The 13,396-nt window shown below is 49.0% G+C and overlaps 1 protein-coding gene across 1 annotated transcript in view; it reads left to right on the top strand.

The window, feature by feature from the left end:
- TRIO (trio Rho guanine nucleotide exchange factor) overlaps positions 1-13,396 on the top strand; it is a 357,377-nt gene that overhangs the window by 328,336 nt on the left and 15,645 nt on the right. The window contains exons 41-48 of the mRNA XM_068990530.1: positions 623-692; positions 2,944-3,033; positions 4,475-4,567; positions 5,285-5,335; positions 5,547-5,624; positions 6,560-6,751; positions 8,591-8,768; positions 11,182-11,981. Of these exons, the coding sequence (XP_068846631.1) occupies positions 623-692; positions 2,944-3,033; positions 4,475-4,567; positions 5,285-5,335; positions 5,547-5,624; positions 6,560-6,751; positions 8,591-8,768; positions 11,182-11,981 (1,552 nt within the window). The remainder of the gene's footprint in view (positions 1-622; positions 693-2,943; positions 3,034-4,474; positions 4,568-5,284; positions 5,336-5,546; positions 5,625-6,559; positions 6,752-8,590; positions 8,769-11,181; positions 11,982-13,396) is intronic.

Here is a 13,396-nt window from a genome sequence, read left to right as displayed (position 1 = left end):
CAGGGGATCTTCCCGACCCGGCTATTGAACCCTCATCTCTTTCTCCTGCATTGGCAGGCAGGTTCTTTATCACTGCACCACCTGGGAAGCCCCAGTTTTATCTCAGTGGGACCTAATATTTGCAACCTAGAAGTTGATTTTGATAATATTTGCGAAAACTCTATTTTTTAAAGAAAACTTCAAAAGTATCACAGATGACATTCAGATTTGAGCCTCTTAAAAATGACCATGGAAAGAATATGAAATACACAGGTATGCAGACCAAGATAAAGAAAAATGACCAACTGCTTTGAAGCATTTTTTTTTACCCCATATTCAGATGAGGTTTTATTATTTGAGTCATTTTAAAAAATGAAACAGAAATGTGGATTATCCAGAGGAAGGGAAGGTTGCCAGTCAAGAGGTGTCTTGCTCTGATTTAACGTTTTTAAACTGTTTTAAATTGTATCTCTTTCTGCTTTGTGTCCTAACAAAATGTTTAGTTTGCTTTGTATTGGCTAAACATATACTTTACACTTCCAGATTGCTAATGTCAAAACAGACTATTTTGAAAATTTAAACCTCAGTCTAAAATTAGAAGGCCAAGTCGGAGATGGTTCTAATATTTCTCCTTTCGTTGTAGCTTTTTTTTAGGAGAGCTGGAGAAGTGCCTTGAAGATCCGGAAAAACTAGGATCCCTTTTTGTTAAACATGTAAGTACAGAAGCATTACTTATATTCTCTCCTGTGTTGTCATATTTAGTAATTGGCTTGTCAGATGAAAGGAGAACTCACTGGCAGTTTACAGAAATGCTTCTATTGAGAATAAAATCGAACCGAACGGTGTCAGCTGGTTGGAGTTCACACCCCCCGCTGCTCTTCTACATGCGAATGCTCTGCTTTCCCAGTCACCTGGCCCAAGCTGGCTGTTTAGCTCACCAACAGGCCAAGATGATCAGCAGGGGACCAGAGCCAGATCAGCAGCAGGAACATTTGGAAACGTCTCTGGGCAAAGAAGTGCTAGCGCAGATAGTGATGTACCTAGATGTGCAGTGGGTTTAATGTAGTAACCAAATATTGGTAAATCTAAAGTACACTCATTGGAATCTGCTGGCATCCAGCAGTGAAGCCTCCGTGCTTCCACTGCAGGGGATGTGGGTTCCATCCCTAGTTGGTTAACTGAGACCCCACATGCTGCATGCTGTGGCAATAAGACAAACAAATTAATTCAATAAGCACGTTAAGAATAAAGGGGGCTTTTTGGTTTGGTTTGGTTTTTAGGAAAAATTACTATATTTTCAAAGTGACCAGAGCTTTTGTATTTTTGCACATCTCCTTAATGTCTGGCTTAATAGAAGATAGATGCGTGTTTTTATCTTGTTTCCATATTGAACCTACTGTGATATGTTTTTTAGTTAAAATTTATGGGGAAAAAAAATCTATCCTCACACAGATACTTGGTTAGAAAAGAATGAGTATTTTAATGGCCTTTTCGGATAATTTATAGACAGTTTTCTTAGATACTGCACCAAAACTCAAGTGAGTATTTCTTAAAGGTTAGGTGCAACGTGGAATCTGAAAACCCATTGGTGACCTCACTTCTGTTGCCCTGAAAGCCATAAAGCCATCTTGCTGTTAAATACACTTTCCCTCTTGCACCAGCTCCTGACATCCTGCATTGGTCTTTTGGAAAACCCTGACCCACTGATTGAGACAGAGCTTCCAGGTGGTGAACTATTTCAATAAACAGTATTCTCGCTGCCAGAAAAAGAAAAAAATCTGATCTGTTCATATCACCACCCATCTCTTCACAAAAATATTTTAAATATTGTCAAGTTCTGGTAGCTCAGCTGGTAAAGAATCGGCCTACAATACAGGAGACCTGGGTTCGTTCCCTGGGCTGGGAAGATCCCCTGGAGAAGGGAAAGGCTACCCACTCCAGTATTGTGGCCTGGAGAATTCCATGGACTGTATAGTCCCTGGGGTCACAAACACTGAGTGACTTTCACTTTCGTTTTCATGATCAAGTTCAAGATGGCAGATCCATGTTCTCCAAAATGTTAATTTTTTGCTTGAAAGCTTCATTTTTCATTATTAATAGACATTGCAGGTTGTTTGGCTTGAAACAGCAGGCTTATTTTATCCATGTTCTGGAAAGGGTCTAGCAGATACCCACGCATAAGTAATTACAGTCCTTGAGGCTTTTAAGTAAAAACAAGCAGCTGGTTCAACTCATGGCTCAGCCACACGAGGGCGCTGCCACGCCTGCTCTCACACTAGGTAGACGTGTCACCAGGACCCCAGTCTTACCACAGGAAGGTTAGAAAGGTGTATAGCCCGTGGTTGAGTTCTTAATACCATGAATTTTTATCAGTTCATCAAGGACAGCCTTAGCTGAAGCTGGCATGTATAGTGGTGAGGGATATTTGCTAAAATGCCAGCAGTTTCTCCCACCAGTGGTTTTGCACATCATTCCAGATGGTAGCACATGAAAAGGATAGGTGACAACTTAGTATTATTTGAAAATAGTTTGACCTGATGGGTCCCCAGGAGGCCTTCGGGACCCCAGCAGTGTGTACAGCATACTTTGAGGGTCAGTGCAAGAAATAATGGCTCAGTATTTAAGACTAACGAGCTTTTTCTAACCTCGTTTAAAACAGAAAAAAAAGCCAGGCTTCCCGGAGCCACTGGCAGGGTGTGAAGGGGGGAAAGCGATTCTTGGCTTAATACTAAGAACTGCGTGCTTTCACCACCCCTGGTGTTTTCCCAGGTAAAGTGTAGGGTTTGATATATCTGAGGGAAAGATAAAGAAGGGCTGTTTTTGGAGCCAGCATCAGGAACCTGGGATGTGCTCCCAAGAGCCTAACCATGCGGTTTTCTCAAAAGAAAAGTTCCTTTCCGGATGCGCTGATGCCGTGCCCGTGCTTCCTATGTTCTAACCCATCTGTTTGCCTTCCTTTCCTAGGAGAGAAGGTTGCACATGTACATAGTTTATTGTCAAAATAAACCAAAGTCTGAACACATTGTCTCAGAATACATTGACACCTTTTTTGAGGTAAGACTGACTGAGTTACAAAGCAGTTCTGAATCATTGGTTACAGTTGACTTCCAAAAATTCGTTTCCCATGAGATTAAGCAATCGCCAGGAAATTAGCCTCAGTTATAAGAGTCCTGAACTTGTATTTCTTCCTTGTAAACCAGAGAAGTGAGTATAAATTCAACCTGTGATCACATCCCTCAGCATTCAGAGCTCTGGGGTCACGGCCAAAGTCAGGGGCTTGGGGCTTCCCTGGTGGCTCAGTGGTAGAGAATCTGCCTGCCAGCGCGGGAGACACCAGTGCCATCCCTGGCCCGGGAAGATCCCACATGTCGAGGAGCAGCTAAGCCCGGGAGCCACAGCTGTTGAGTCTGTGCTCTGGAGCCGGGAGCCTCGGCTACTGGAGCCCAGGCGCCCTCGGTCCGTGCTCCGCAGCAAGACATCCATGCACTGATGGCAAGCGAAGGCCACGTGCTGCCGCTAGAGAGTAGTGCCCGCTCACCAGAGCTAGAGAAAAGCCCGAGCGGCAACGAAACCCCAGCATGCCCAAAATAAGTAAACAGAATTATTTTTTTCTAAATGAGTAACCTTAAAAATCAGAGGTTTTAAAAATCAATTTCAAACTAGGACTCATTTTCACATGCAGGATAATTCACGAGCTAAACTTTTAGCCTAGAAATAAAATATTTGTATCAATAAAAGTAAGCAATTGAAAAAAAGGCCTTTTTAGGCAAGCGTAGACGATGCTTTGAAAAACAGCTCAGAAAGCTCAAACGCGAGCGGTGGCGCGACAGTGGTGGGCCGTGTGCAGTGTGGCCTCTTTTCTCATTATCTCTGCTACCATGCAGTCAACGTTTCTGAGTTATAGGGATTGGAAACTGCCTTTTAAAAGGCAGCAGTCAGTATAGTTGATTCGAAGTGTTGTATTGGTTTCTGGTATACAGTGGGGGTGATTTAGTTATACACATATACATACCTGTATTGAGTGTGGTCCCCTGTGCTATACAGAGCAGCCTTATTATTTATTTTGTATGTAGTGGTGTGTGTCTGCTGGTCCCAGGCTCCCAATTTATCCATTCCCTCACCCCCTTCCCCCTTTGGTAATCATGGATTTGTCCTCTCTGACTAGTCTGTTTCTGTCTTGTAAATAAGTTCATTTGTATCGTATTTTAGATTCCACATATAAGTGATGTCTTACAGGGGTGCGGAATTGTTTAAGCCCCAATAATTCTTCAGTTTAAATTTCAAATGATTAACAATAAGCACATCTTACGAATCACATTAAACCTTCTGTGCTTGCTAGTCTCTTCAGATGTCTAGATCATTAAGCATTGTTTTTCAGTTTCATAAAACAGAAAAGGTTTTCCTTCTAGATGGACAATAAAATTGTTATGTCAAAAAGAATAACTGAGTAAAAGACAACACTTGAGATCTTTTTCTTCCTCCTCCAAAACCCCAGGACTTAAAGCAGCGCCTGGGCCACAGGCTGCAGCTCACGGACTTGCTAATCAAACCCGTGCAGAGGATCACAAAGTACCAGTTGCTGCTGAAGGTGAGGCTCTGCCAGGGCCCGAGCCCACTCGGCAGGAAGGCGAGGCTCGTGAGGGGACCAGAGGGCTGGGCAGGTGATGAGCATCTTTTCTGTAAAAAAAAATATATATATATATATGACACAGTCTTGTTGTTTCTGATTTCCAATATTTCCAAGTACGTTTTTTAAAACTTAAGGCCAGCCCTTATACTGTTCTCTCAATTTTTCATTTACATCAGGTTCTGAAGCAAAACATCCGTGAAACTGAGCTTTTTCTCCCCACCACGGATCTTGACTACTTTACCCACCTTACAGGTTTTCTGTCTCCTTGGGGCTGCAGATTAAATGTTTAGTCCCTGCCAGTTCCTCTCTGTGGGCTCAGCAACCGCCCTTGAGTGATTCAAATTCCTCAGCACCCCTGAAGACAAAGTCAAGCCATTTTCCATGGTAAAAATGACTGTTGGAGGTGGCGAGATCCCTTCACAGATAAAACTCAGAACCTGGAGGTAAAGAGAGATGAGCGCCTGTCTTGGGGTGAAACAGAAACCATGACCTGCTTAGATCAGTCGGGTCTGACTTTGCCCTCCTGTGGCTTGGCGTCCGCCTGGGGATACCTTATCTTTGACTGGGAGAGAAAAACGAGGCTGGCCCAGTGGCTGGCATCGTGGCTGATCAGAAAGGGTCCTGCTGTGCGACCGTCACTCTTGTCATGCCCTTCCGTCTGTTTTCCTCCTACAGGACTTCCTCAAGTATTCCAAAAAAGCCAGCCTGGATACATCAGAACTAGAGGTACTGACACCCCGCTGGGTGCGTCTCTGAAGCAGCTTGTCCCTGGCGGGGGTCGGGGGTGGGTCTCCCGAACCCCCTGGGCGTACCCTCTGTCCACTCGCGGGTGGGCAGGGGAGGAACTGAACAAGGGGAGGGATTGGAGGGCTAGTGCTCCAGCCTGGCCCCAGGAACTGAAGGCTCACTCTGCTCCCCGCCTCCGCCCACCCCGCAGAGAGCCGTGGAGGTCATGTGCGTCGTCCCGAAGCGCTGCAATGACATGATGAACGTCGGGAGGCTACAAGGCTTCGACGTAATGTGGCTCTTCTTTAAACTTGCTGCTCTGTCTGGGATGCTTGACCTCCACCTGCAGAAAGCCGATCCTTTCTGCTTGGTTTGCTGTCTTCTCTGGCTGTCCCTCAACCTGAGGGATACTATGTTTCAACTTTTCTGGGTGCATCTGATTTGCTTTTGGGGGGGACCTTCCTCTGCCCAAAGCCCAGCGCCTCGTGCTGGGAGCAGGCAGGCCTCTGCTGTGTCTCCAGGGCCCTCTGCTGCAGAGGAGCTAGCCTCCTTCCTCGGCGCGACGAGCAGGGGCCCATCCATCTGTCAGCCCCAGGAGCCTGACTCCATGTCCCTGGGCTCCCCGTTAGTCATAGACTTCTCTGTGAGTTGCCAGACCACTCAGATTACATACTACCTACTAGCATCCTGAGGGTGTCCAGAGCCCAGAATCCCTTTTTTTTTTTCCCTCCAGTTTGATTGTTGAGTAAGGAGACAGGAGTTTTTATTTTTCTTGCCTACTGTTTCACTAGAGGAGTGGGTTTAGTTTAACGCTAGTGCTGGAGTTTTTGAAAGAAAAGAAAAAAAAAAACACGGACGGGCTCTCCTGGAGGGCTCCTGTGCATTTGTGAGCAGGTCCCACCCAGGGTACTAGCGGCACCCGGCCGTGGACCGCCCCTTGAGAAGTACTCTTCCACTGTGAACTACATCCTTCCATCCACTTCCAGTCTCTGTAACTGAGGCCAGGGGTTTACACAAGAGCTGGCAAGAATTTTATTTAGATGATTTTTCTGTTCAGCACCAAGACCTCATTATACTAAAAGAAATGTCTACGCTCCATAAATTAATACAAGAAAATACATCATTCTGTGGGAGGAAAACTAAAGAAAACAAAATTTCCAGTGTCTTAACTTTGAATGCAATGTTTTCTTCTCTTGTTCCTCTGCACCCTTCTCCACATTCCAGGGTAAGATCGTGGCCCAGGGCAAGCTGCTCCTGCAGGACACGTTCTTGGTCACGGACCAGGACACGGGGCTGCTGCCTCGCTGCAAAGAGAGGCGGGTGTTCCTCTTCGAGCAGATTGTCATTTTCAGCGAGCCGCTGGATAAAAAAAAGGGCTTCTCCATGCCAGGATTCCTGTTCAAGAACAGTATCAAGGTAGCTCATGTTTGCCTGTTTTCTCAAGCACTAATGCGTATACCCGGTACACTGAAAAAATGTGTCCTTTTTAATGATGACATGTCCTGATCATTCCTGCTCCTTGGAAGAAAGGCTGCAACAAACCTAAACAGCATATTAAAAAATCAGAGACATTATTTTGCCAACTAAGGTTCGTAGAGTCAAAGCTATGATTTTTCTAGTAGTCATGTATCGATCTGAGAATTGGACCATAAAGAAGGCTGAGTGCTGAAGAATTGATGCTTTTGAACTGTGGTGTTGGAGAAGACTCTAGAGAGTCCTGTGGACTGCAAGGAGATCAAACCAGTCAATCCTAAAGAAAATCAACCCCGACTATTCTTTGGAAGGATTGAAGCTGAAGCTCCAATACTTTGGTCACCTTGATGTGAAGAGCTGACTCATTGGAAAAGATCCTGATGCTGGGAAAGATTGAAGGCAGGAGGAGAAGGGGACAACAGAGGATGAGATGGTTGGATGGCATCACCGACTCAATGGACATGAGTTTGAGTAAACTTCAGGACATGGTGAAGGACAAGGAAGCCTGGTGTGCTGCAAGTCCATGGGGTCACAAAGAGTCAGACACGACATAGAGACTGAATAGCAACAAATCCTGATCTTTATTAAATATTTAGAGAATTTTCAAATACATTGCAGACCCTTTAAATTCACTCCATCCTCTACAGTCTGAGCTCCCCAGTGGCTGATGGCGTATGGCTGCAGCATTCATTTTCACCACCATGGGAAGACCTCACCTTTGTTAGTCTTTTTTTTGCTCCACCTTCTCTAGGACCATGTGAATTATTCAAGTTCAGAGGCATGGATTTGGAGAGAATAGCTTACCTTTTTCTCTTCTCCATTCAGCAAGAATCTTCTCTGCGCACAGAACCAGGCGGGGGCCTGTAGGGCTGGACACGGCAGGCCGTCTTTGCCCTGGCATGGCTTGCTCTCTGAGAGAAGAAAAAGACAAAGACTGCAAATGGCCCTGAGTCCTGTAAAAGGCACAAACCCAGAGTGAGATGGAGGAGACCTGAGGTCCCAGCAGATTAACATTTCTAGTTAATTGTTGAAGCTACTTGTTAATTTCTGGTGATCCCCATATACCTAAGTTAAAAGAATCATTAAAAAGCTTCAAGATAATAATTTTGGAGGTGGTAAAAATGGCAGCTCAGCCAAAGGGTGGTGGTTTCAATTTTGACCCAAGATGAATGTTACTTTGCACTTGACCACTTTGTGAACTTGCACTTTGTGCTTCCATTTGTTTTGTTTTGTAGTAAAATGTTAGTTGCTCAGTCATGGCAAACCCTTTGCCACCCCATGGACTATAGCCCACCAGGCTCCTTCTATCCATGAAATTCTCCAGGCAAGAATACTGGAGTGGGGAGCCAGTCCCTTCTCCAGGGGACTTTCCCGACACAGAAAATTTACCATCCTAACTGTTTGTCAGTGTCCAGCCCTCTGGTGTTAAGTACGTTCACACTTGTCATGCAACCGTCACCACCATCCATCTCCAGGACTCTTCTTCATCTTATAAAAGTAGAGCTCCATCATCATTAAACAATACTCTTAAGTGCCTCATCCAAAGAGAATCATCACAGTGCTGGACTTTCTCCCACTGGCTCATTTCGTGTAGCTCAGTGGCCTCCAGGCTCACCTATGGTGTAGCCTGTGTCAGAACTTCCTTCCTTTTTCAAGGCTGTATAATAGTGCACTGTGTATACAGACCACGTTTGATTATTCATCCATCTGTTGGTGGAAACTTGGTTTGCTTCTGCCTTTTGGCCATTGTGAATAATGCTTTTTTTTTTTTCTTTTTTTAAGGTGAGCTGCCTTTGCCTGGAGGAAAACGTGGAAAATGATCCCTGTAAGTTCGCTCTGACATCGCGGACAGGTGACGTGGTGGAGACCTTCATCTTGCACTCATCCAGTCCAAGCGTCCGGCAGACGTGGATCCATGAAATCAACCAGATTTTAGAAAACCAGCGCAATTTTTTAAACGGTAATGTGTGTGGTTACTTTCCCCAACGTACACATTTTTACTTCTCATCTCTCTCCTGTCACATACAACAATATGTGCGACATATTGTGTACGTGTGACACAACCATAGTAGTGACCGGACTCTCTGAGCAGTTACTGGGGACCAGACACCGTACTGAGCACTACCCACCAGTGCTTCATTCATCTTCCCAATGACCCGAAGCATCAAGTCCCGATATTATTCCCATTTTATAGATGGGGAAGCTGAGGCCCAAAGCGGCTTTGTAATCTGCTCCAGGTCCCATAAGATGCTGGTGGCAGAGTGGGGATGTGGAGCAGCCATCTGGCCCTTGGCTGTGAGCCCCTTACCACTGTCCAGTTCATTTTGTCCCATGGCATGTGCACCCCAGAGCCCATCCTAGGAAAGGAATGCATGAGAATGACTAAGGCAGCAATGGAATTGGCCAGAGATATTGGAGACATTCTTGTGTGCAACTTTAAAATTTATGTTCCACCACATGGTACATCTAGACTGTCCTCTGTATTAAAAACAAGGCATCTTTTTTTCCTTCCCACTTCTATGACACAACTGATTATGGAGGAGCAATACCCTAATAATACAGTATGACCCAGGACAACAGTGAGGTGCCGACACCCCAGAGAAAGGTCTTCTCCATGAGGATAGAGACCTCGCTGACCTTATATGACAGTTAGACTTTTTATATCCCTGACCTGAGTCTGCTCCCTTCTCCTTAGGGCCACCGCCTTCGACTCTGGTTTTAATTTGGCAGTTACTGAAGAGCATCAAAAATTTAGCAAGAACTAGATATGCATTGCTGTCTTGATTTTGTCCTTTTCTCCACGTCCATGTCCTGTGTCTACGCCCCGGTCCAACCAGACGTTGTAATCTCTCTGTCACATAAAACCACCCCCACACCTCGAGTGACATTCAGGAGCCAGGGACACAGGCACTGTGAGAGAAAGGCCAAGGTCACGTGGCACTTTTGGCCAAGGGGTAATCAGCCGAGCGTTAACTCCAGGCTCCCATCCAGACTGTTGACGGAGCGTTTCTCGTGTGTGCAGTTACAACTGGATGGCTGGGGCTGGGGGGATTAGGGGGTCGGTTCCCATGCATGGGAAGAATAGTTCCGCTCCCGTGGCTGTGAGTGAATGCACATCTCTTTAAATGTGTTGGTTTTTGAGTGCTTCACTGAACGCCAGTCTGCAACATGTAACTGTTGGGAAACCTCTAAACTTAGACCATCTTCTTTAAAATAAACTGAGCTGCCTCCTGAGTCACAGGCAGGAGTGGGCCATGTCATTCACCTGTGGACTCTCAGCCCAGAGATGCTGAGGATGCTGCTCCCAAGGGCAGATGGAAGTCAGGACCAGAGCGGAGGGCTTCAGCCCTGCTGGCCCACCGCTTTCTCCCCTTAGTCCCATGCAGGGCGGCAGCTCACATGGCTTTATCACATCACAGGTCATTTGGCTCCAGGATACTCCTCCACACCTGCCCGATATCTCCCAGGCAGGAAGGGGCTACATCTGACTGTCCAGCATCACAGAGGTTTTCATTAGCTCTGCAAGGATTTGTGTTGCTGTGCTGTGCTTAGGCACTCAGTGTGTCCCACTCCTTGCGACCCCGTGGACTCTGTCCTTGGAATTCTCCAGGCAAGAATGCTGGAGTGGGTTGCCTTGCCCCGCTCAAGGACTTGAGTTAGTGTTCCCATATATCTTACTGAGCACGTTGCCTGCATCTTCCAACAGACAGTGACATAGCTAACTCACTAAGCCCAGAGACAGGACAGCTTCATGAACCCCCCCAGGGTTTGTGGAGCACCTTCCCCGAGGTGGTCCCTGACACTGCCTCGGCCTGTGGGAACCAGCTGGTACCTGTGGAGCCCCAGTTGAGTCTCCCCAGCAGACCTGGGCCTCCTCGGGACCCTGGCTGTTTGCAGAGATGCCAGCGGCTGATTCTTCTCCTTTCCCCCCCTCCCCCTCAGTGGAAATGTTGAGGCTGTGCTCACTGTTCGTGGGCAGGAAACCTCTCCTCCAGCCTGTTCCCTGTTCACCTGTCCTCCCTGGGACCTGCAGACCGCCCTTGATAGAACCAGTTTAACTCGTCCATACTTAACAGTACTCTTGCCTGGAGAATCCCACGGACAGAGGAGACTAGTGGGCTACAGTCTGTGAGGTGGCAAGAGTGAGATGCGGCTGAGCGACTAAGCACACAACACAGTTAAACAAGACCTTTTCCTTTTCCTTCCCTGGTGGGTGGAGCCAGGCCGCTGCCTGGTGACTGGGCGATGGTGGACGCCCCCAGGTGACGTGAGCCTGGGGCACTAAGCCAGCCCTCCCTTTTGTGCCATCGTGCCCCCTCTTCCCCTTCGCCCGTGTGACGGTGCCCTGACGGAGTCTCCCCTGTGCCTTGCAGCCTTGACATCACCCATCGAATATCAGAGGAATCACAGCGGGGGCGGCGGCAGCGGCGGGGGCGGGGGCAGCAGCGGGGCCCCCAGCAGCGGGGGCAGCGGCAGCAACCACAGCGGCGGTGGGGGCGGCCCCAGTGGCGGCAGCAGCGGCAGCTCGAGCAGAAGTAGACCCTCCCGGATTCCCCAGCCCGTCAGACACCACTCCCCCGTGCTGGTCTCCTCTGCAGCCTCGAGCCAGGCAGAGGCAGACAAGATGTCAGGTACGTGCACCCCGGGCCCGCCACCGCCTCCTCCCAGCCGCAGCCCAGCCCTGGAGTCCAGTGCCGGCCCGCCCGGCAGGGCGCCCCCCGGCAGCCAGCCCGACGGTCCCGAGCGAGATGCCGAGCCGATCCCCAAGATGAAGGTGATGGAGAGCCCCCGAAAGTCATCTGGGGGCACGCCGCTGCAGGATGGAGCCGCCAAGGAGGCGCCACGGAGCGGCCCGGGCCCCCTGCCGCTGGGCAAGGCCAGGCCCGGGGCCCCCTCACCCCTGCACTCGCCTCTGGCCGCCGCCGCCGCGTCCCCCTCTCCGTTCGGCAAGGAGCCCTTGCCCCCCAGCAGCCCCCTGCAGAAGGGGGGCTCCTTCTGGAGCTCCGTGCCCGCCTCCCCTGCCAGCCGGCCCGGCTCCTTCACCTTCCCGGGGGACAGCGACTCCCTGCAGCGGCAGGCGCGGCGCCACGCGGCCCCCGGCAAGGACGCGGACCGCATGAGCACGTGCTCCTCGGCCAGCGAGCAGTCCGTGCAGTCCACCCAGAGCAACGGGGTAAGAGCGCCCGGCCGCCTGCGCCCGCCTCTGTCCCGCGGCTCTTCTAAACCTCCCGCCTGGCCGCCGCTATCCTCGTACTAACTCCGGGCTCTACCAGCTCCTCCTCGGCCTCCCGCGCCCCGGACTCGGCAGGGGACGCCCGCTAACCTACTCCCGGCGGACGGCGCGCCCCGGGTCTCTACTAACTCGCTCCTTGCTTTGTGTCCGCTAACAACGGGGAACGCAGACTATTAACCTTCCAAATGAATGCAGCATCTCTGAGCTTTTCACATCTTCCGACCAGCCGAGTATTTTGGAATTTCCTCTTTCTCTCGCCGCCCCTGCTTTCCTCGCACTTTTTTGTTTGTTTAAAGAGGGGTCCGTGTCCTGCCATCTACCTCCTGCATAAACTGAAACCTGTGTACACTCTTTAAGCTTTCTGCTCATCGCTTGGTTGTGCCCTTTTATGCCTTAAATTAATCTGCAGCGTTTTTGACTCATCTGCTGGGAAAAAAAAAAAAAAAAGCTCAAGAAATGTCCAACAGCAGCTCAAAGCAAACTCAGCTGGCACAGTGAGGGGAAGGAATCTCTCCAGTGGAAAAACTTTCCCTTCCCCCCTCCCACCACCTGAAAACAAAAACACAAACATGCGCCGGATGCACTGCAAGAGAGACTGCTTTAAGGGCCTCTGGATGCCGGCGGCTGGGAGCGGAGGCTCAGGCAGGCTGGAGTGGGGCGCCAGGCTCTATGCAGCAGGGGGCGCTGCGGGGCCTCGCCGGTCACTGTCCGCGTTCTCAGCCCCAGGGTTGCGGTGGTGGGTCTTCCCCCTCCCATCCTGTGTCTTCCTCGCCGTCCTCCCGTTTGCTACACGGGCTGATGAATCCAATCCGTAACACCTCCCTAAAAGCATGCGGTGAGGGAATAGAACTGTTCTCATGAGTGTATGTGTGATCCTTTTATAAATTTTTAAATACATTTCCCCCGAAAGGGTCTGTTGTCTCTCTTTATCCAAAAAAGAAAAGCAAAATTTGGCTTTTGCATGTTTCTCTCTTTCCTCTGGACTTTAATTAATGCCTTGTTTGAGTTGACTTGGCCTTATTCTCTCCTCTTGTTTTTCATTGTGTATTTTGTTTAACTCAATCTTTCTGTGTACTTAAGGAAGAAATTGAGAAATGGTTCTTATGTTTATGAGCCTTTCAGCTTCACTCTCAAAAAGAAGTGGTCAGGGCAGGCATCCTCTGCTGTGGCCGTCACCACTGTCCTGGTTGTGGTACCTGAGCGTGTCCTGCAGAGTAGCCTGGCCCCCCATCTCCTGTTAGTTCTGAAATGCTTGGTATGCAGGTGGGCGTCCGAACCCAGCGTCAGCTGGAGTCAAAGATGCAGGCATAGCCTCGCAGCTGAGACCCCTCCGAGTCAGCCAGGGAGCAGCCCTT

The sequence above is a fragment of the Capricornis sumatraensis genome, chromosome 18 (assembly GCF_032405125.1).
Source record: "Capricornis sumatraensis isolate serow.1 chromosome 18, serow.2, whole genome shotgun sequence".
Lineage (NCBI taxonomy): Eukaryota > Metazoa > Chordata > Mammalia > Artiodactyla > Bovidae > Capricornis > Capricornis sumatraensis.
The sequence above is the reverse complement of the archived record's forward strand: the minus strand, read 5'-3'. Positions and strand labels throughout refer to the sequence as shown.